General features: G+C 43.3%; 1 protein-coding gene across 1 annotated transcript; it reads right to left on the bottom strand.

Annotated features, from left to right (window-relative positions):
* Positions 1-6,958: 6,958 nt before the first annotated feature.
* Positions 6,959-8,658, bottom strand: LOC141270888 (E3 ubiquitin-protein ligase TRIM39-like). Its single transcript, XM_073680985.1, has one exon. The coding sequence runs from the start codon at positions 8,619-8,621 to the stop codon at positions 7,038-7,040; it is 1,584 nt and encodes a 527-aa protein (XP_073537086.1). The 5' UTR covers positions 8,622-8,658; the 3' UTR covers positions 6,959-7,037.
* Positions 8,659-21,861: the final 13,203 nt, after the last annotated feature.

Below are 21,861 nucleotides of genomic sequence, written 5' to 3'. Positions count from 1 at the left end.
TGATATACACGGCCACTTACAGCATGCTGCAATTTATTTATTTTTCCCTCAGCCGGATTACAGCTGAGGAAAAACATGCAGATCAGAACCGACTCATTGAATAACATTGGTCAAAGTGCAATGCGAATTTTTCTCACATTGCACTTGTCAGATTTACTGTATACTCTAATGTGAGCGAACCCTAATGCCTAGTAACTAGGGATCAGTAATGTAATGATAATATATGTACACAGTGATTTCATCAGCAGAATAGTGAGTGCAGCTCTGAAGTTTTTTTTTTATTTTATTTTTAAAAAAATGAAAAAAAGCACCGCTAAGATATTATGCTGTTCTAACAATGGTGTATATATAAAATATTCCCCATATACATGAGAAGTGGTTCTCGGGAGTTTGCCGGGGTCCTTTTTCAACTTTCCTCCCAGCAGGTGTGTGTGTTCCTCTGGCTCATGCAGCAAACCATGTTCTTATCCACCGCCTCTCCCTGTGTTCTATTCTGTTAAATGAACAAAGTGTAAAAGAGTAAACCATCCAGTAATGTAAAGTTTAAAAAGGATTTAATTCTCAAAGGAATAATACAAAAAAAAGGCTTTCAAGGTTTTAAGTTTAGTAGCATCCTGATCAGCTCAACCCTGGGTTTTGCTGCCCAAAGCTTCTTCTGGGGCATGGTCAGAAACACAGCATCAGTTACGGTATATAGTCACCACCCACACATCACATTGCCCTTGTTAAGTAGATATAATGTATTTGAAAAGTGACTTTGTAGAATAATTCTAGACGTAGAAGACTGTGGGGATGCAACAAACTTAATAGATCTTTACCAACAGGGGTTCTCATAAATAACTGTAATGACACAAGTTCAACCTTTGATGGGTGGTGTTTGGCCACAGCTTTTATTCCAACATTATAACCTTATAAAAACTCGTACTTTGGTACCATGCGTAGAACGCCCTTAGCCGGGATACCGCGGGCGTGGAACTCCATACCTTTCAAACCATCCTGGTCCTTAATCACAGCTGTGACTTTCATGTAAACAATACAATTTCCAGATCATACATATATGTATTTTTTTTTAAATGTATATAAAAGAGTAGTGCATAAAACAGTATACAATAAACATAGGGGGCGGGAGGGTGGGTCTCCTTGTTCCACTGCAATCAGGGAGAAAAGAACCCTCATAGGAAAGGATTTATAAAGGTGAACCTCCATATTATTACATCAGCCGAACAGCCAATCACTGAAGCCCTGTAGACACAATTTACATACCAACACACCCCACAGTCAGTAAGGCATTTCCTATGCTGACCTGCCATATCCATGACAGTAGTTGAGAGAAATAAACTAAACTTCTATATACATTTTAATTGTGTTGTACTTGTGTGACATGTCTTCTCAGATACACTATAGATGAAAGTAGCAGGACACCTCCACAGTACACTATAGGAGCTATTCTGACCTTTCATTCTGAACCTATAGACATTAATATGGTATTGGTCCCCCCCTTGTGAGGTCAGACACTGATGTTGGGGAGAAGCCAGGCTCACAATCTCCATTTTTAGTTCATCCTAAAGGTGTTGAATGGGATGGGGTTGAGGTCCAAGCTCTGTGAGGCCGGTCATGTTCTTCCACCAAACTCTCCCTCCATGTCTGTATGGGGCTTGTGCACTGGGCACAATCATGGTTAACAGAAAAGGGCCTTCTCCAAACTGTTCCCACAAAGCTGGAAGCTCCAATTGTCCACAATATCTTGTGCTGAAGTATTAAGATTTCCCATCACTGGAACTAAGAGGCCTACGCCGACCCTGACAAACTAGCCGATTGCATTATCTTCCTCCACCCAACTGTACAGCAGGCACAATGCAGTCAGGCGGGTAACGTTCACCAGGCATTCACCAAACCCAGACTTGTCCATCAGACGCCAGATAGAGAAGTGTGATCCATCATTACACAGAACACGTTTCCTCCAGAGTCCAGTGGTGGTGGCTTTACACCACTCCATCTGATGCTCGGTATTGTGCTTGGTGATGTACGACTGCATGCAGCTGCATGGCCATGAAGCTCCTGGTGGGGGCGCAGTGTTTGCTCTCATGTTACACCAGAGGAGGTTTGGACTCTGCAGTTATGGAGTCTGCAGGGCATAGGTGACTTTTTTGCCCTCTGAACTCTGTGACCCTGCTTTGTAATGTTACGGAGTCTCCATTTCGTGGCTGAGTTGCTGTGGCTCCTCCCACTTCTCAGTAATATCCCATCACATGATTTAGGAAGAAGAAATGTCATGAACTGACTTGTTAGTCCGATGGCTCCTATTAAAGGGCCGCACTGGTATCCGTGAGCTCCGCACCACCGGCCGTTCTGTCACATGTTAGTAAAAGCAGACAGCACGGCGAGGGCCGGATGTTATATACCGGGAATAAATTGGAGCTGGATGTTATACACCTGAATGAAAAACTCAAATTTAGTGATTCAGACGTGTGTCCCAATAGGTTTCTTCGTATAGTGTATTAATTAAATTAATGTACTTAGTACAGTGATAACTAATATAGGGACACTGGTATACAGCATATCCATTACGGTAATCGATGGTGCATACAGCAACAATCTGTCATGTACATTAAAGAATTTGCATAAATCTGTCTGTGACAAGTCAACTGTATTTTGGATTGGCCATGAACCTGACCGTTTGGCCATATTCCAGTTGATATTTTTTGGGCCTTTCTAAAGTATTTAAGCTTTTTGTCATGGTGAGAAAACATCAAGGGCATAACCCGGATAGCCCTTCATCATCATGTTGATTGGTTCTGCTAATCAGCACCAATCACAGCACAAGCTGAAGCTATAAAGGAGGTTCTGCAAATTGAATATAACACTCCTATATTCCACATAGCTATGACCCAGACATGCTTTGAGACCATTCTCAAGTTGCATTACAATAATAATGTACAGTGTCCACCCAAAGATGACTTTAACCAACTATTTAAAGTTAGGCCGGTCATTGATCACTTCAGTAACAAATTTGCTGAGGTGTACATCCCCCCAAACGGACATCTGCGTCCAAGAGTCCCTAACCCAACAATACCTGCTCAGTAAGAGGGAAATGTATGGAATCAAAATGTATAAACTGTGCGAGTGCACCCACAAATTTAAGGTTTATGAAAAGTGACACCTGGATTGAACCCCCTGATTGCCCCACTGTCATGGGAGGGAGTGGGATTTGGTGCACCCACTGATGTGGATAAATTCTAAACCAGACTCCCACTCTTCTAGTCCTTATTTGCATGCAATACTTTGTGGAGATTCCAGAGAGGCCTCCTTAAGTCGCTAATTAGGCAAATGCTGAAATGGTAAGAGCACAGCCCAGTGGAGCAACAACCTGCTGGTGGTCAAGTATAAGGACAAGAAGGGTTTTCCTTATTTTTACCATAATTCCTGGAAATGGCAGCACCCTCACCACTATGCTGCCTTGTACAGTGGTGAGGGTGCTACAGAGCCCTAAACCAGACTGTGTCCTGGGGTATAATAAGAACATGGGGGGAGTCAATCTTTCTGATCAAGTCCTCCAGCCCTACAGTGCCTTATGGAAACAGACATGTGGTACAAATATGTGGCCATCGTAGAGCTGGCACTGTATAATGCTAACGTTCTTTCGCGATGTGCAGGCAAGACCGGTACCTTTCTTCAGTTTCAGGAGGTAGTCATCAAGGCCCTAATATTTGGAAGTCAGGAAGTGTGGGGAGGCCAGTACTTTGAGAACTGAAGTTGCCCGTATTGTACCAGGGCAACATTTCCTTAGTAAGGTTCTCCAAACTGCAAGGAGAGGCAGGTCACAAAAAAGTGCAAAGTGTGTTACAAAAGAGGAATAAGAAAAGGACACCACGTCGCATTGCCACACCTGCCCCGAAAAGCCTGGCCTCTGCATGAAGGAATGTTTTAAAGTGTACCACACATTAGTGGATTACTAAATGCATTCACACACGGGATAGTGCACCGTTTGGTGTATTCTGCACAACTTACATATGTCACCCTGATGTACTCTGAATTTACAAGGTAGCATATGGAAATTGTTAAAATGCTAGTAAAATTCACCCCTAGATCAATTCCAACCTGGGCCACTAATGGGGGCTTTCTGCTGAGGGGCTCTGTAAATGTGACATGGTGCCTGCAAACCATTCCAGCGAAGTCTGCGCTTCAAAAGGACGCTTCTACCTTGGAGCTTGGCTGTGTGCTCGAACAGTAGTTTCCAACTACATATGAAGTATCATTGTAGTCAAGAAAAATTGCACAACAAATTGTGGGGTTCATGTTTCTCCTGTTATTCTTGTGAAAATGAAAAATTTGGGGCTAAAGTAACATTTTTGTGGAAAATAACAAATTTTTAATTTTTTGCTTTAATTACTGTGAAGCACCTGAAGGGTTTACAAACTTCCTAAATGTATTTTTGAATACCTTATAGGGTGCAGTTTTTAGAATTTGGGTCAATTTTATACCTTTTCTGACATATAGGCCCCTAAAAGTCACTTCAAATGGGAAGTGGTCACTAACAAAATAGGTTTCAAAAATAATTCTGATGTAAAGTAGACATGTGGAAATTGTTACTTATTATTTTGAGTGGTATGACTATATCTGTTTTAAGGGTATAAAAATTAAAAGTTTGAAAATTGCAAATTTTCATCAAATTTTCAATTTTATTCATTATTAAACACAAATCATATCGAACTAAATTAATCACTACCATGAAGTACAATGTGTCACGAAAAAAACATTCTCACAATCGCTGGGATTTGGTGAGGCGTTCCAGAGTTATTACCACAAAGTGAAACATGTTAGATTTTAAAGATTTGGCCTTTTCAGGAAGGTGAAAACAGGCTTCTATGTTAAGGGTTAATATATTAATTTTAGCCTCTCAGCCTTTCCACCTATTCTCGCAGTGCCGCCATTATAACCCACAATTCATTAACATTAGATTTTGTCACATCTAGACATGCAATATTTCAAAGGCCATTTGGTTCACATCTTTATTTTTCTTCATTAAAGGTAGTATTATATAAGTCATATTCGTGTACATAGGGGCAGTATTATAGTAGTTATATTCTTGTACATAGGGGGCAGTATTATAGTAGTTATATTCTTGTACATAGGAGCAGTATTATAGTAGCTATATTCTTCTACATAGGTGGAGTATTATAGTAGTTATATTCTTGTACATAAGGACAGTATTATAGTAGTTATGTTCTTGTACATAGGGGCAGTATTATAGAAGTCATATTCTTGTACATAGGGGCAGTATTATAGAAGTCATATTCTTGTACATAGGGGCAGTATTATAGAAGTCATATTCTTGTACATATGGGCAGTATTATAGAAGTCATATTCTTATACATAGGGGCAGTATTATAGTAGTTATATTCTTGTACATGGGGGCAGTATTATAGTAGTTATATTTTTGTACATAGGGGCAGTATTATAGTAGTTATATTCTTGTACATAGGGGGCAGTATTATAGAAGTCATATTCTACATAGGAGCAGTATTATAGTAGTTATATTCTTGTATATAGGGGCAGTATTATAGTAGTTATATTCTTGTACATAGGGGGCAGTATTATAGTAGTTATATTCTTGTACATAGAAGCAGTATTATAGTAGTTATATTCTTGTACATGGGGGCAGTATTATAGTAGTTATATTTTTGTACATAAGGGCAGTATTATAGTAGTTATGTTCTTGTACATAGGGGCAGTATTATAGAAGTCATATTCTTGTACATAGGGGCAGTATTATAGAAGTCATATTCTTGTACATAGGGGCAGTATTATAGAAGTCATATTCTTGTACATAGGGGCAGTATTATAGAAGTCATATTCTTGTACATAGGGGCAGTATTATAGAAGTCATATTCTTGTACATAGGGGCAGTATTATAGAAGTCATATTCTTATACATAGGGGCAGTATTATAGTAGTTATATTCTTGTACATGGGGGCAGTATTATAGTAGTTATATTTTTGTACATAGGGGCAGTATTATAGTAGTTATATTCTTGTACATAGGGGGCAGTATTATAGAAGTCATATTATACATAGGAGCAGTATTATAGTAGTTATATTCTTGTATATAGGGGCAGTATTATAGTAGTTATATTCTTGTACATAGGAGCAGTATTATAGTAGTTATATTTTTGTACATAGGAGCAGTATTATAGAAGTCATATTATTATACATAGGAGCAGTATTATAGTAGTTTTATTCTTGTACATAGGGACAGTATTATAGTAGTTAATTAATAAATTACATTACATTGTAACCGGCCCCCAATTTATTTAAAATGTTACATTGGGGGATTACATTTATCTCTCGTCAAGCACCTGCGCTTGAGAATATTCTGCCTCTCAGTATGTTCAGCAATAGTGGTAAAAAAACAAACAGTTGCTTGGATTCCACTTGGGGGGAAATACAGATGTGGTCATAAAATATGCACCTGTTTTTGTGTTATGCATAACTACTGTATTTGATTCATACACTAAAACCCCCTAACCCAGTACCAATGTAGGAGTTGTAATTCTACATTTGTTGTGTACATCACTTGCCGTCCGCAATGTCGGGTGCCTGACTGGACCTTTTAGAGAGTAGAAGATGCGTTATCTGATGTAGGTAGCAAGAGTTGTAATGTTTCAGGCGTCTCTCACCATTTCACTGCGGTACGTAAAATTGACATGTCCTCCTTTCAGGTACAAGGTATAGAAAGAGTTAATCCACCAGTAAAACGAGAGAATCGCTGTAAAAAAAAAAATATTCAACCCTGAAACTTCTTGGAATTTTCAACTTGCAAAAAAAAAGACATCCCCAAGAATGCAAATCACCAGAGAAAAACATATACAGACAATGAACAAGCAGGGAAGGAATGATTTATTTTTGTAACTCTAATGGTGTATAAAGGCAGATATATATATTAGTAAATGCATTTACCCCATAAAATAAAATGGAGTAATGTGTGAAAAATTACCAGTTACTATTGCCCTTGCTCATGAATATTATTGGGATTCACCCTTAGTTTCTTAATCTGACCCACCCATTATCATAAATGGCAAACACAGCATGAAGGGGCTGCGTGAAGGCAATAGTGCTGGTGTGTATATGACTGATGGGGTCACTCAGCTCATAAAATGATAAATTCCCAGTATCATAATCAAGATCTATTCTGATTTTTTCACACACAATCTTGTGCTTTATCTTGATTTCTTTATCCTTATATCTTATAAAGTAGTTGTCGCCAAACCTGCGTAGACCCAAAGACTTCATATTCTTCCCAATGAAAGCTAGAGGCCCTCTCCTTTCCACACTGGCATAAGCTACACCAACTCTCCATCCCCCTGACTTGCAAGTATCCATATCCCAGTAATGTTGACCTGATGTAAAACTCCTGGTACTTAATACTTTGGCATCTTCAAATCTTTCAGGTGTTTCCGGACGGTTCTGGTCTACTTCTGAACAAGATACTGTTCTCAGGTCTCCAGACACACATATGTTGTTGGAAGCAGAGTTAACGTCTAATAATATCTCAGTAGCCTTGTTGGTTGGGAAATCTTTTATCTGGCCAACACCATCCATAATTTCAGACAAACCCATGTCTACCATCTTTAAGACCCAACCCTTATCGAAGTTCTCTCCAGCATTGGTGATTTTATCAACTCTCTCGCATATGTCCATCATCTCAAGGTCGGAGAAGTAATTTACATAAGTTTTTTTGTCCTGTAAGAGATTTAGTTGATCGGCAAAGTTACACAGTGTATCCATGTGACGTATCTTCCTGGAAAGTTCAGACCTTTTTCTGTCCAGTTGGGCGTTCAGATCGGAGATTGAAAGTGACGTCTGCTCTTCGCGTCTTGCAATCTCGCCCAGGACTCTGTTTGCTACAACCTCCAACTGTCTATTAATTTCCTTAAACGTCACATTAACAAACTCTGTTAAATTTGCTGATTTTGCAGTCCTGTCTTGATTGTGCGTCTGAAGATTTTGAATTTTTTCATCAACGTCCACCCTCATCAAAGCTCCTTTTGTTATTACACTTCTCAGTTTGTCCATTTTCTTCCTAAATGCTTCATTTATATCGATCACCTGGTGTTCTCTATGTTCTCCATTCAGCAAACACGAAAGACAGATACAAACATTTTCATCACAGCAATAATATGTGAGGGTCTTCTGGTGAGCGGGACACTTCTTCATCCTTAGGGAGCTACAAGGCTCCATCAAGACATGTTCTTGGGACTTGCTGTGAATTCTCAGGTGGTTTTCACAGAGTGAAACCTCACAATGCAGGCAGCATATAACAGCGGGCACAGGGGCGTCTATACAGCTAGAGCAGAATATCTCAGTTTCTGGTACCATTGGTTGAGTAGAATGGAAATATTCCACTATATTACGTAGCTTTAGGTTGCTCTGCAATGCAGTATGCTCCAGAAGTTCTCCTCTGCAGTCAGGACAGCTATAAACTTCAGAAGCCTCCTGTGATTCCACCACTCGATCAATGCAGACCCGGCAGAAGTTGTGTCCACATCTCAGCAATACTGGATCTGTGTAGATGTTTAAGCAGATGGAGCAAGTTAGCTCGTCTTTCAGAGCTGCAAACGCCATTGCAAAAGAGGATGGTAATCTTGGTGAGGCGATCCTAGCTTGTATGCTCTTGAACACGTCATTCCAATGCCTCTATTAACTCTATGTTCACCTGAAAGTCTTCACTTCTCAAAAACTTTGATATATACTGAATTTTACTTTGGTTCAGAGAAGTACAAATCTGACCATCCACATCAAATTATTTCTGAGACCAACAGTCCTAGGACAATCCACTTGAGTCAAAACAATGCTCCTGGAGAAAATAGGGTTAATCATACTCACGGTGGCTCAGTGGTTACAACTGCAGCCTTACAGCGCCAGAGTCCTGGGTTCAAATCCCACCAAGGACAACATCTGCAAGGAGTTTGTATGTTCTCCCCTTGTTTGCCTGGGTTTCCTCCGGTTTCCTCCCACATTCCAAAGATCTAGATGTAGGGAATCTAGATTGTGAGCCCCAATGGGGACAGTGTCTGTAAATTGTCTGAATTGTAAAGCACTGTGGAATATGCTGGTGCTACATAAATAAAAAGATTATTATTGTTATACTCTCTGCTATTAAAGGATGTAAAACTACACACAAGATACTAATAGGCTGCCTGTGTGACCATATATATTACAAGTGTATGCTTTATGTTGGCATAAGGTGCAATTATATATACAGTGGTGCGAAAAAGTGTTTGCCCCCTTCCTGATTTCTTATTCTTTTGCATGTTTGTCACATTTAAATGTTTCAGATCACAAAACAAATGTAAATATTAGAAAAAGATGACACAAGTAAGCACAAGATGCAGTTTTTAAATTAAGGTCTTTATTATTCAGGGAAAAAGAAATCCAAACCTACAGGGCCCTGTGTGAAAAAGTGATTGCCCCCTAAACCTAATAACTGGTTGGGCCACCCTTAGCAGCAACAACTGCAATCAAGTGTTTGTGATAACTTTTTCACACCACCGTACATTGGGACATATGAATAGGCAATCATTACTGCTGTCAGGGCAAAGTGCAATTTTCACAATTTTTTTTTTGTTCATGGAGTCATTTAATTCCATATGTTGCAATTTATATATCTAGGGGCATTGCTACCTGGCAACTGATTTGATGTTTTTGTATTGTTGATTTGGTCTTGCCCTAATACAGGATATAATCACTGAATATCCTTTCTTTTAGTAAAATCCATACCCAGATGATTATGTACATTAATATGCTGTCTGCAAGATTATATGCAATTCATGTGTATGTGTTAAGCTTGGATATGGTGCAATTAGATTGAGTAATATAGCTGTGTTATTGCAATTACCATTTTTGTCTGGGCAAAATGCAATTGTATATTTATTTAAGGAGTTATTTAACTCTATAGTTTGCAACTTATATATCTAGTGACATTGACCTCTGCAACAAAGGATCTTTTTGGACATTTATCTGGCAACTCATTTGATGCTTTCTTTGTAATGGTCTTGTCCTTATGTAGGATACAACCACAGAATATCTCTTTTTTTTGTACTTTTTGTTGCTATATGTTTTTCTGACTTTTTCTCCCTTTCTTTATAGGGCTAGATAGGTAGAATCGACGTCTGAGCGGGGGCGCCATTTGCGCAGGTGTAGGGTGCCAACCTCTGCAGCAAGGTAGGGTGACACCAGATGATTAATAGGGTGAATTTATGCTCCCTGTACTGTTTTTCAGACAAGCAACTACTGTTTGGCCATGTTTATTTGTCAGTATTGTATGAAGGATGGATCTTGAATAAAGGTTATGTTTTATACGTATTATTTGTGACATAGTTTTAAGTCGATGATACTTTTGTTTCTCTTACACTTGCAATTTGAAAATCAGTGAGATTTGACAATCCACTGTAGTCAAAACAATGCTTCTGGAGAAAATAGGGTTAATCATACACTCTGCTATTACAGGATGTAAGACTGCACACACATTATAGAGAGACTCCATGTTGAGGTCAGGGCTCTGTATGAGTCATATCATCACTTCTTGCATTTTAAAGTCACCCATAATCTGTACAATTCTGTTAAAAATACAAAAAAAATCTTTTCGGGTGGAAAAAGACATAACTAAATGTGGTTACGTTAATGTGACGCTCAAAGCCCTACCCTGTGAGATGGGGGACTCAGAGCCGGGTCCTATGTTGTCGATGGGGTGCAGCCATGGCCCGGACCCGCTCCGTGCCCAGGGCCGTCACATTAAAAAAAGGGTGGTACAGGCTTATCCGGGTTGAGTGGCTGATCTCGACTACGCCACCTGTGGTACCTGGTGAAGGCCACCAGCGCAGCTGCAGTCCTCTGAGGTGGGATGTTGTGGCAGCCGTCATTGATACTACTCCCCACAGGCGGAGCTGGGCCTCAGGGCAGAGAGACAAGATGGAGGGGGTTGTAGTGTAGGAGGTCTGGTGCTGCGTAGTGCGGTGTAGTGCAGAATAAAGAGTCCGGAGGCCATAGGGGTTAACTTCCAGGGTCTTTACTCACGGTGGAGAGTGCAGTTGAAAGGCTTCTCCCTGCTCCTCGCGGAGTTCTGCGGTCACCAGAGACGGGGGGGGTGGTACGACAACCTTCGGGTAAGTCAAGTGTTCAATCAGGACCCCGCACCGGAGTGTTCCTAGACTTCAGACCGGGCCCTTTCCTGTCTGTGTGTGTGTGTAGATAGGCCGGGTCTCCCTCTGGACTTCGCTCAGAAAAAGAGTACGGTGGGATCCTCTGGGCCTACCGGGCTTCCCTGACCAGGACGTAGAGTAGCAAGGTCAGGTGTCGAGGGCCGGTACCCCTCTTGCAGTCGGAATCCCTCTGACTAGATCAGATTAGCGAGGACAGGTGGCGTATACCGCTCCGTCTGCATCCTCCTGGGATCCATTTGCGGTGGAGCTACACTCCTAAGCTCCGGGCCTTCTTGGTCATGGTCCTTGACCGGGCTGAGACATACGTTATCTGCAACCTGCCCCTCGACCCAAGGCCAGGGTACGAGGGCCGTGTCTCCATCCGCTGCAGGTCCACACAGGATCCACGTTCAGGGAGGGAGATCACAATCAAAGAACCCAGAACCAAGATGTCTGTGAATTAAATATGAAATTTAACGTGTCACTAAAATGTGAATCCTCCACCCTCACCCACTAGTTGGTTCCCCCTATCTCTTGGTTCCCCAGTCTCCCAATTTCCAGTAGGGCAGCACTTAGTGCCTACTAGCCCCCTCTGGTGGGAGAAGTGTGGTGTTGGATGCGGAGGTGGGGACCTGACTATCGCACCGTTCTTACCTCAAAGGAGGAACACTACACCCCATTAAAGAGGTGCAGCATCCCTGTGGCGGTCGAACCCTCAGGGGCGCCACATTCCCCCCTGGTGAAACACAGCACGTCCGCGGGCTGCAAAGAGAGCAATACCTGGTGCAGTCTTTTTATATATAACAGTAAACAATCTTCCCTTTATGGGAGGCACTTCTTCTTTAATGTTTCAAACAGCATATAATATAAAAGTACAAAGGTATAAAAATATAAAAGTACAATAATCATCCAGAGACATTTATGCACAGACAGACGGGTTAAAGTGCAAGTACCAAGAGTCAGTTCAGAAGCACGAGGGACCTGTCCCAAACTCCCAACATAGGTCCTGGGGTGGCTGCAGGGCATGAAGATCCCGAGTTGGACCTCCAGGAGAGCCACTCCAGACAGGTTTTTATTCTGAGGTAGAAATAGCCGCGGTTTTACATAAAACCAATAAGGAGCACCTAAAGAGATGCAAACTATTTACAGATAAAGAGTCTGTCTTCTGCAAGTCCGCAGGGACAAAAGTCTCTAGAAACCGGGGAAGTAAGTTAAAACATAAACATAAACATCAACATGATAACTTTAAACAAGTTACAGCCGCCGGGGCTGCTTAATTCTCGGGTCCCCTCCGGGGAAAAGGCTCATTCCTCCCGACGGAGGCTGACCGGTCCTCTAAGGCCGAGCGCGAGGGGGCGTCACTCCCGGACACCTTGTGGACATCCAGGGCGTACCACCCCCGCACCCCGTGGTGGTGGGTGTACGTGACTATGTCACCCGAGAAGAGGTTCCGGCCAGGGTGTCCCTTTTTCAGCCGCGGCTCGACGTCCCGCCGACTGACAAAGACATCATGCTCATGCTGGGAACTCCGAATGAATCCCCACCCCGCCTCATGGTGGAAGCGGACAACTTGCGGGCAGCGGTGTCAGCAGGGGCTGCTGCGGGTCCTCTGCAAGTGCGGACCAGTCCGGGTTGGGGTCGGTGGATACCCCAGCAGACTCAGGTCCTTCCGAGTAAGGAGTTGGGCGGCAGTGCAGGTCTCCGCCAATAGAAGAAGCTTCAAGCTCCGGGGCACAGACCTGCTCCCAGGTGACCGCGCCGGGCAGCAGATACTCGGTCATGAGGTCCAGTACGGGCACGGTAGGCTCAGCAGCCGGGGCAGGGGTAGCACACTCACCCGCCTCTGGGCTGCTCGTGACCTCTGTCACTGCTTCTTCCTGAGCTTCTGCTCCTTGGCGGCGGGTCCGGATGCGCAGCAGCATTTCTTCCCGCCACGCAGCAGACGCCGCTTTCTGGGCCTCATCCAGTCTCCGTGCAAGACCCGGGGCTTCCTGGTGGAGAAATTCAATATCTCCCGCTGTAAGGATTGTGCCGCTTCGCTCCCTGACGGGAGAAGAACCTGGGCTGGGTTCGGAAGGTTCCGTTTGTTGCGCTCCAGCAGAGTCCATGTCCGCTCCTGAAGGTCGCCAAACTCCAACTGCTATGGCCGCACCTTGTTGTTTTTTTTCCTTTCCTTTCCTTCCTCTTTCGGGGCGGCTCCAGGGCGGTATGCTGACAGGCATTCCTTCGTCCAGCCCATCCATTTTGACGGCCATTAGCCTGCGGATAGTCTCTGATGGAAGGGGCGGTCCGCACTTTTGGCGCCATGTGGGAGCCTGGCCCACGATAGGAGGTGTTAGAAGACCGTCTTTCTGATACACTATGGCGTCTGTTCTTCTTGGGCGGGCGCCATTTTAAGTGAAAACGACAGTCTAATGTGTAAGGCACACAGTACCCAGTAGCAATGGGTAATTCCCTCCTTTGCTGCGGGCACGCGATCCTGCCGACTACGCCAGTTGTGTGACGCTCAAAGCCCTACCCTGGGGGATGGGGGACTCGGAGCCGGGTCCTATGTTGTCTATGGGGTGCAGCCGTGGCCCGGACCCGCTCCATGCCCAGGGCCGTCACATTAAAAAAGGGTGGTACGGGCTTATCTGGGTTGAGTGGCTGATCTCGACTACGCCACCTGTGGTACCTGGTGAAGGCCACCAGCGCTGCTGCAGTCCTCTGAGGCGGGATGTTGTGGCAGCCGTCGTTGATACTACTCCCCACAGGCGGAGCAGGGCCTCAGAGCAGAGAGACAAGATGGAGGGGGTTGTAGTGTAGGAGGTCTGGTGCTGCGTAGTGCGGTGTAGTGCAGAATAAAGAGTCCGGAGGCCATAGGGGTTAACTTCCAGGGTCTTTACTCATGGTGGAGAGTGCAGTTGAAAGGCTTCTCCCTGCTCCTCGTGGAGTTCTGCGGTCACCAGAGACGGGGGGGGGGGGGGGTCCGACAACCTCAGAGTAAGTCAAGTGTTCAATCAGGACCCCGCACCAGAGTGTTCCTAGACTTCAGACCGGGTCCTTTCCTGTGTGTGTGTGTGTGTAGATAGGCGGGTCTACCTCTGGACTTCGCTCAGAAAAAGGATACAGGTGGCAGCTCCGCTCCTTCCGTTACCCGGTGGGATCCTCTAGGCCTACCGGGCTTCCCTGACCAGGACATAGAGCAGCAAGGTCAGGTGTCGAGGGCCGGTACCCCTCTTGCAGCCGGAATCCCTCTGACTAGATCAGATTAGCGAGGACTGGTGGCGTATACCGCTCCGTCTGCATCCCCCTGGGATCCATTTGCGGTGGAGCTACACTCCTAAGCTCCGGGCCTTCTTGGTCATGGTCCTTGACCGGGCTGAGACATACATTATCTGCAACCTGCCCCTCGACCCAAGGCCAGGGTACGAGGGCCGTGTCTCCATCCGCTGCAGGTCCACACAGGATCCATGTTCAGGGAGGGAGATCACAATCAAAGAACCCAGAACCAAGATGCCTGTGAATTAAATATGAAATTTAACGTGTCACTAAAATGTGAATCCTCCACCCTCACCCACTAGTTGGTTCCCCCTATCTCTTGGTTCCCCAGTCTCCCAATTTCCAGTAGGGCAGCACTTAGTGTCTACTAGCCCCCTCTGGTGGGAGAAGTGTTGTGTTGGATGCGGAGGTGGGGACCTGACTATCGCACCGTTCTTACCTCAAAGGAGGACACTACACCCCATTAAAGAGGTGCAGCATCCCTGTGGCGGTCGAACCCTCAGGGATGCCACATTAATATACACACTCTAAAGGATTCTTTGTTGAAATACCCTTTGAATTGATGACAGCATTCAGTCTTTTTGGGTAGGAGTCTCTCAGTATGGCAAAACTAGAATTGGTAATCTTTGCCCTCTCTTCCTTGCAGTAGCTCCAAATCTGTCATTACGAGGACATCTCCTGTTTACAGCGCCCTCTTTAGGTCACCCACAGATTTTCAATTTGATTCAGGTCTGGGCTCTGGCTAGGCAATTCCAAAACATTGATCTTCTGGAGAAGCCATTCTTTTGTTGATTTAGGAGGTATGCTTAGAGTCGTGATGGAAGGTGGAAGGTGAAATTCTTATTCATCTTCAGCTTTATAGCAGAGGCTTGAAGGTTTTGATGCAGTATTGACTGATATTTGGGATTGTTTAAAACAGCCCCAAAGCATAATGATGCCTCCACCATACCTCACTGTGGGAATGGTGTACTGGTGTGGAATCATGGCCAAAAAGATCAACCTTGGTCTCATCAGACGATAATACATTTCCCCACATCGCTATTAGCACAGTTTTGGCAATATAGTAGTGCTTAGATGTTTTTCTTTGTAAGAAGAGACTTCCACCTTGCCACAATGTCCCATAGGCCAGGCATATGAAGAGTATGGGAGATTATTGTCACATTCAGCACACAAGCAGTACTTGCCAGAAATTCCTGCAGCTCCATTAATGCTGCTGTAGGCCTCTTAGCAGTCTCTCAGTACAATTTTCTTCTCATATTTTAATCATTTTTTTTAGGGACTTCCAGTTTTAGATAATGTCATTGTGCCAAATTTAAGTAGTTTTTAGGTTACTGTCTTCCCAGTGTTCCATGGTTTATCTAATGCCTTTGAAAAAAGTTAACACTTTTCCTAACAACTTTCAAATATGAGATCCCTTTGCTGTGTTGTAAGTAGTTTACGGACCATTAAATTCACTGTAAAATGCAACTGAGAAAATCTCAGAAAATTTTATATGGAATTTATCAGAATCACTTTTAAGGGAACCTGACAACTACCCGATCAGGCAGCATGTATCAGACACTGGCTACATAATTTCAGCCAGGTAGTGCATTTCAGAGAAAAACATTCTTTTAAAGTTGCTGGAGCCACATGATCGTCTAATCTGAAAGGCCAGTCCTTGGCAGCTTCTACCCGCCCGCTGCCAATGACTGACAGGTCTCTCCCTATATGCACACGCAGGAAGAGAACTGTTACTCAAGGGGAACCAGCAGGATGAAGCCGCTGGGGACACGCCTGTCCGACTAATCTCCCATGCGGCTCTGTCCCCAGTGGCTTTGTCTGCAACGAACAATGGTTGCATATTCCAGTCATAGTAACATAGTAACATAGTTTTTAAGGTTGAAGGAAGGCTAAGTCCATCTAGTTCAACCCATAGCCTAACATGTTGATCCAGAGGAAGGCAAAAAACCCCATGTGGCAAACACTAAGCTCCACATTGGGGAAAAAAATTCCTTCCTGACTCCATACGACAATCAGAATAGTTCCCTGGATCAACGCCCTATCAAGGAATCTAGTATATATAACCTGTAATATTTTACTTTTCAAGAAAGGCATCCATGCCTTTCTTAAATTTTAGCAGTGAATCACTAATTACCACATCATGCGGCAGAGAGTTCCATAGTCTCACTGCTCTTACAGTAAAGAATCCCCGTCTGTGATTATGATTAAACCTTCTTTCCTCCAGACGTAGAAGATGCCCCCTTGTCCCCGTCTCTGGCCTCAGAGTAAAAAGATCAGTAGAAAGGTCTTTGTACTGTCCCCTTATATACTTGTACATAGTAATAAGATCATCCCTAAGCCTTCGTTTTTCCACAGTAAATAACCCCAAGTGTAATAACCTGTCTTGGTATTGCAGACCCCCCAGTCCTCTAATAACCTTGGTCGCTCTTCTCTGCACCCGCTCTAGTTCAGCTATGTCTTTCTTATACACCGGAGACCAGAACTGTACACAGTATTCTAAGTGTGGTCGCACTAGTGACTTGTATAGAGGTAAAATTATGTTCTCCTCATGAGCATCTATGCTTCTTTTAATGCATCCCATTATTTTATTTGCCTTTGCAGCAGCTGCCTGACACTGGCCACTAAACGTGAGCTTGTCGTCCACCAATACACCCAGGTCTTTTTCAGTGATAGTTTTTCTAGTGATTTACAATTAAGCATATAATTATACATTTTATTTCCTCTGCCCAAGTGCATTACTTTACATTTATCCCCATTAAAGCTCATTTGCCATTTATCAACCCAAGCTTCTAGTTTACATAGATCCTCCTGTAATATAAAATTGTCCTCCTCTGTATTGATTACCCTGCAGAGTTTAGTGTCATCTGCAAATATTGAAATACTACTCTGTATGCCCCCTACAAGGTCATTAATAAATATGTTAAAAAGAAGGGGGCCCAATACTGACCCCTGTGTTACCCCACAGTTAACAGAGACACAGTCTGAGTGTTTTCCATTAATAACCACCCTTTGTTTCCTATCACTGAGCCAGTTCTTAACCCACTTACATATATTTTCCCCTATCCCCATTGTTTTCATTTTATGTATCAACCTTTTGTGTGGAACCGTATCAAAAGCTTTTGAAAAATCCATATACACAACATCCACTGCATTTGCTTGGTCCTGTCTGGAACTTACCTCTTCATAAAAGCTTAGTTCATGATGCTTGTACCTGTGCACACAACTTTTCAATAAACTTCTATATGGTGATCTCTTGATTTCTAAGTCTGCACGTTCTTTAATGTATAGTCCGCAATATATGGGACAATTTGACCCTAATCTTGAATATTTTCTTTCTACTGATTGGTGTGGTACCATAGACTCCATCCTAAGCATCGGCATCCAAGATCATGGTTTACGGCAGTGGTATGCAATTGATACATTGAGTTGGTGCATGCATACCCCAGGCACTTAACTTGGCTACTCTTTTATAGTTTCCATGCAAATACTGCAGAATCTACAGTAGACAGCTCTTTGTTGGTCACCACAGCAGGCAGTGATTGACTCCAGCGGTTGCATACCCGGAAGAAGAAGCACAAAGACTGGTGGGGAACCCAGGCAGAGATACTGTAGAACAGGAGTGGCTGGAGACCAGGAAGTTGATTGATTGCATTATTTTGATATTTTGGAGCAGGGCCTCTCAGACCTTTTCTTTTGGAGTTTTATCAGACAGACCAAAAGGTTACAAGTGAAAACAATTAAAGTCAATTTATTTGCCTGTAATGAAAGGGCCTTTGATGTACATTCCCACAAGGGTGGCAATGTAGACGCTGACTTATTTCCCATGTAGCTAGATCAACTAGAACTTCACCTATATAAGGCAGAGGCTCCAGACGCAGAAGTTTCGATTCTCTGTAATGGGTGTGTAGGTGTTGACCAATCAGATGAGTTTGTAGGATTTCTTTATGCTATTAACTCTTGATGTTTTCCCCAAGCTCACTGATTCCAGCGGTACTGATATGAGTGTAAGGCCACCGCCCCACTATCAGTATTTGGTCAGTAGTTTTTCTCAGGAGTTGGAGCCAAAACCAGGTGAGGAACAATCAGAGAAAAGGTATAATAGAAACAAGTCACCAATTCTGCATTTATCACCCACTCCTGGTTTTGGTTCCCACTTCTGAGAAGAATACTGACCAAATACTGACCAAATACTGATAGTGGGGCCAGAAGTAGCAGGCAATGGCATTTTTATATGACAAGGGAGTGTTCCCTGAAGTGCTTTTCGGAAGTACTGGTCTTTTTGGTCTCTAGGACTAGTGGGTCTTCAATCTACACTTGATGGTCCTGGGATTCTCTTCAAAACATGCTTGTATCTTAATAAAGAGTGGTATATGTTCTACAGTCATTGACGCTAGAATATGGTTCTTTTGAAGTTCAGATCTTGGCCAGATTGTAACTAATTGTAGACTAAGTCCAGTTTGTTGTTCTTAAGTCCTTCCTTGGAGCCCTAGGGTATGTGTCTTTTAGAAGCCAGAATGCCCTCATTGTTTTTGAAATAGAAGACACTTTAAGAAAATACCATCCTTGTCTTTTCTGGTGTCTTATTGGACGTCTTTTATTTTGCCTCTGCCATCATGTTTGTTTGGGTGTTTTTTTAACTGCAAATATAGCATAATGGCGGCTTCCAATATGCACATGAAGTTGCTTTGACACTGCAGTGCATATGTTAATTTTGTCTTCTTTTTATGCTTTAATGGCAGGTTTCAGGTGGAATCTGCTTGAAAAAGATGTCCTCTGCACTTACCCCAAATCTGGACGTCTATATTGAGCTTACCAGCTTGCTTTGATCATTTGACTTCTGCTCCCATGAGCATTATGGTCCTGATTCTGGGTGTAGTAGTAGTTAGGAAGTTTAACCCCTTTGCAACCTTGGGTTTTTCCATTTTTTGCATTTTTGTTTTTTTGCTCTGTGTCTTCCCTGAGCCATAACTTTTTTTATTTTTTGGTCAATATGACCATGTTAGGGCTTGTTTTTTGCAAGGCTAGTTGTACTTTTGAACATCCCCATTGGTTTTATCATATCGTGTGCTGGAAATGGGAAAAAAAAAATCAAAGTGCGGTGAAATTTAAAAAAAAGTGCAATTCCACAATTTTTTTATTTTTTTTTACCATGTTCATTAAATGCTAAAACTGACCTGCCATTATGATTCTCCAGGTCATTACGAGTTTGCAGATACAGTACCAAACATGTATAGGTTCTTTTTTATTTAAGTGATAAAAAAAAAATCTAAATTTTGCCACAAAAAAAAGGCCCCATTTTCCGAGACCGAGTAGGATCTTCATTTTTTGTGGTCTGGGGCCGAGTGATGGCTTATTTTTTGTGCGCCGAGCTGACGTTTTTATTAATACCATTTTGGTGTAGATACAATCTTTTGATCACATTTTATTGCAATGTTGCGGCAACCGAAAAAACATAATTCTTGTGTTCTGATTTTTTTTCTCGTTACCCCGTTTACCAATTGGATTAATTCTTTTTTTATGTTGATAGATTGGGCGATTCTGAGCGCAGCGATACCAAATATGTATGTATTTGATTTTTTTTTTATTGTTTTATTTTGAATGGTCGATAGGGGGCTGATTTGAACACTATATATTTTCTTTATTTTTTTAATATTTTTAAAAACATTTTTTTACTTTACATTGGCTTCAATAGTCTCCATGGGAGACTAGAAGCTACGATCATCCAATCGCCTGTGTTACACATAGCAGGGCTTCAGCTAAAATGCTCACTTGCTATGAGTGCTGACTGCTGGGTGGTGCTCATAGCATCCCGGCAATGACAACCGCAGGGGTCTCCTGCTGATCCTGGCTTGCCAACCCATCGGTGACCCTCGGTCATGTGACACGGGCACCAATGGGCAGGGTTAGTGACGCACTTCCGGTAAAGCCGATTTCACACATCTTTATATTTCTGGTACCGGAAAACTCAGTACCGGAGATGTCCATGTCCTGTGTGGCACACGTGTGGCAACCGTGTGCCGCATCAGGATCACACGGGCCGGCGCCTGGGAATCAGCGCTACAGTTAGCGCTGTTCCCAAGTGCTGGGTGCTGAAAACTGCCCTCATCATGGTTACCTGCCGTTGCTGCGATCAGCGCCAGCAGAGACAATGATGAGGGCATTAGTAGTCTGCTCCCACAGTGTCCCTGTGTGAAAATAAGAATAAAATCCATATACTTACCTGTCCGGAGATGTCCCCCGCTGTAATCCTCTGACCGCTGACGTCGGGGAGCCGGGGAGAATGAGCCACTCCAGCGAGCGGCTCCGGAGCTGAGCTCAGGAGCGGTGTCCTGTCACTCACTGAGCGCAGCTCCGAAGCGGCTCATTCTCCCTGGCTCCCTGGCTTGAGCGGTCAGAGGATTTCAGCGGGGAGACATCTCCGGACAGGTGAGTATAAGGATTTTATTATTTTATTCTTATTTTTACACAGGGACACTGCGGGAGCAGGCACTACTACTCTCATCATTGTCCCTGCTAGTGCTGATTGCAGCGCCGGCAGGGAACCATGATAAGGGCAGTGTTCAGCACCCGGCGCTTGGGAACAGCGCTAACTGTAGCGCTGATTCCCAGGCGTCGGTTCGTTTCACACAGATGACACATGGATGTCATCCGTGTGGGACGTTTTGCGGACCTCACAAATGCAAAAAACTGAAATGTCAGTGTGTGGAGCACACGATCCATGGAAACACACTGACATGTGCGCAGACCCATAGATTTGAATGGGTCTGTATGTGTCAGTGTCTCCAGTACATGTGGAAAATGTCACAACATCTACTGGAGATACTGACGTGTGAAAGAGTCCTAAGCGCGAGTTAAGTGCAGCTGTCAGAGATTGACAGCGGCATTTAACTAGTTAACAGCTGCGAGTGGATCACGATTCCACCCGCGGCTGTTAGGGGCACCCACCGCCACTTTGCTGGAGAACGTTGGAATTTTTTTAAGTGAGCAATATGATACACTTGGAAACGTGATGGGTTTCAGGGGTCAACAAAATTCATTCTCTTGTAGATTCATAGGCTTTTGGTATCTAAGTCATCATCTTGCAGCCATAATATCGCAATATAGCAGTTTTGTAAGGTGCAGCTACTCAATCTCTTCTGTCTGCCAGGTTAACACTGACAACTGCATGATCTCTTGTTATTATGCCTCAGCATATTAAACATGAAATATCAATAACTATGGATAGAAAGTAATTTTTATGTATTTATTTTTTTTAGCTCTTTAGCATTTAAAATTTCCCCAACACAAACGATTGCCATCATTGTTTCTGTCTTTATACATTTAATCTTAAGGTTCACTTGATATGGTTAACAAGGAGTTAAGAGGGAGTTAAAATCATGACAAACTTTCTAGAGTCGGGCACA

Source organism: Phyllobates terribilis, unplaced genomic scaffold (genome assembly GCF_046119375.1).
Source record: "Phyllobates terribilis strain yellow unplaced genomic scaffold, ASM4611937v1 Scaffold_5__5_contigs__length_657084704, whole genome shotgun sequence".
Classification (NCBI taxonomy): Eukaryota; Metazoa; Chordata; class Amphibia; order Anura; family Dendrobatidae; genus Phyllobates; species Phyllobates terribilis.
This window is presented reverse-complemented; position numbering and strand designations above follow the sequence as displayed.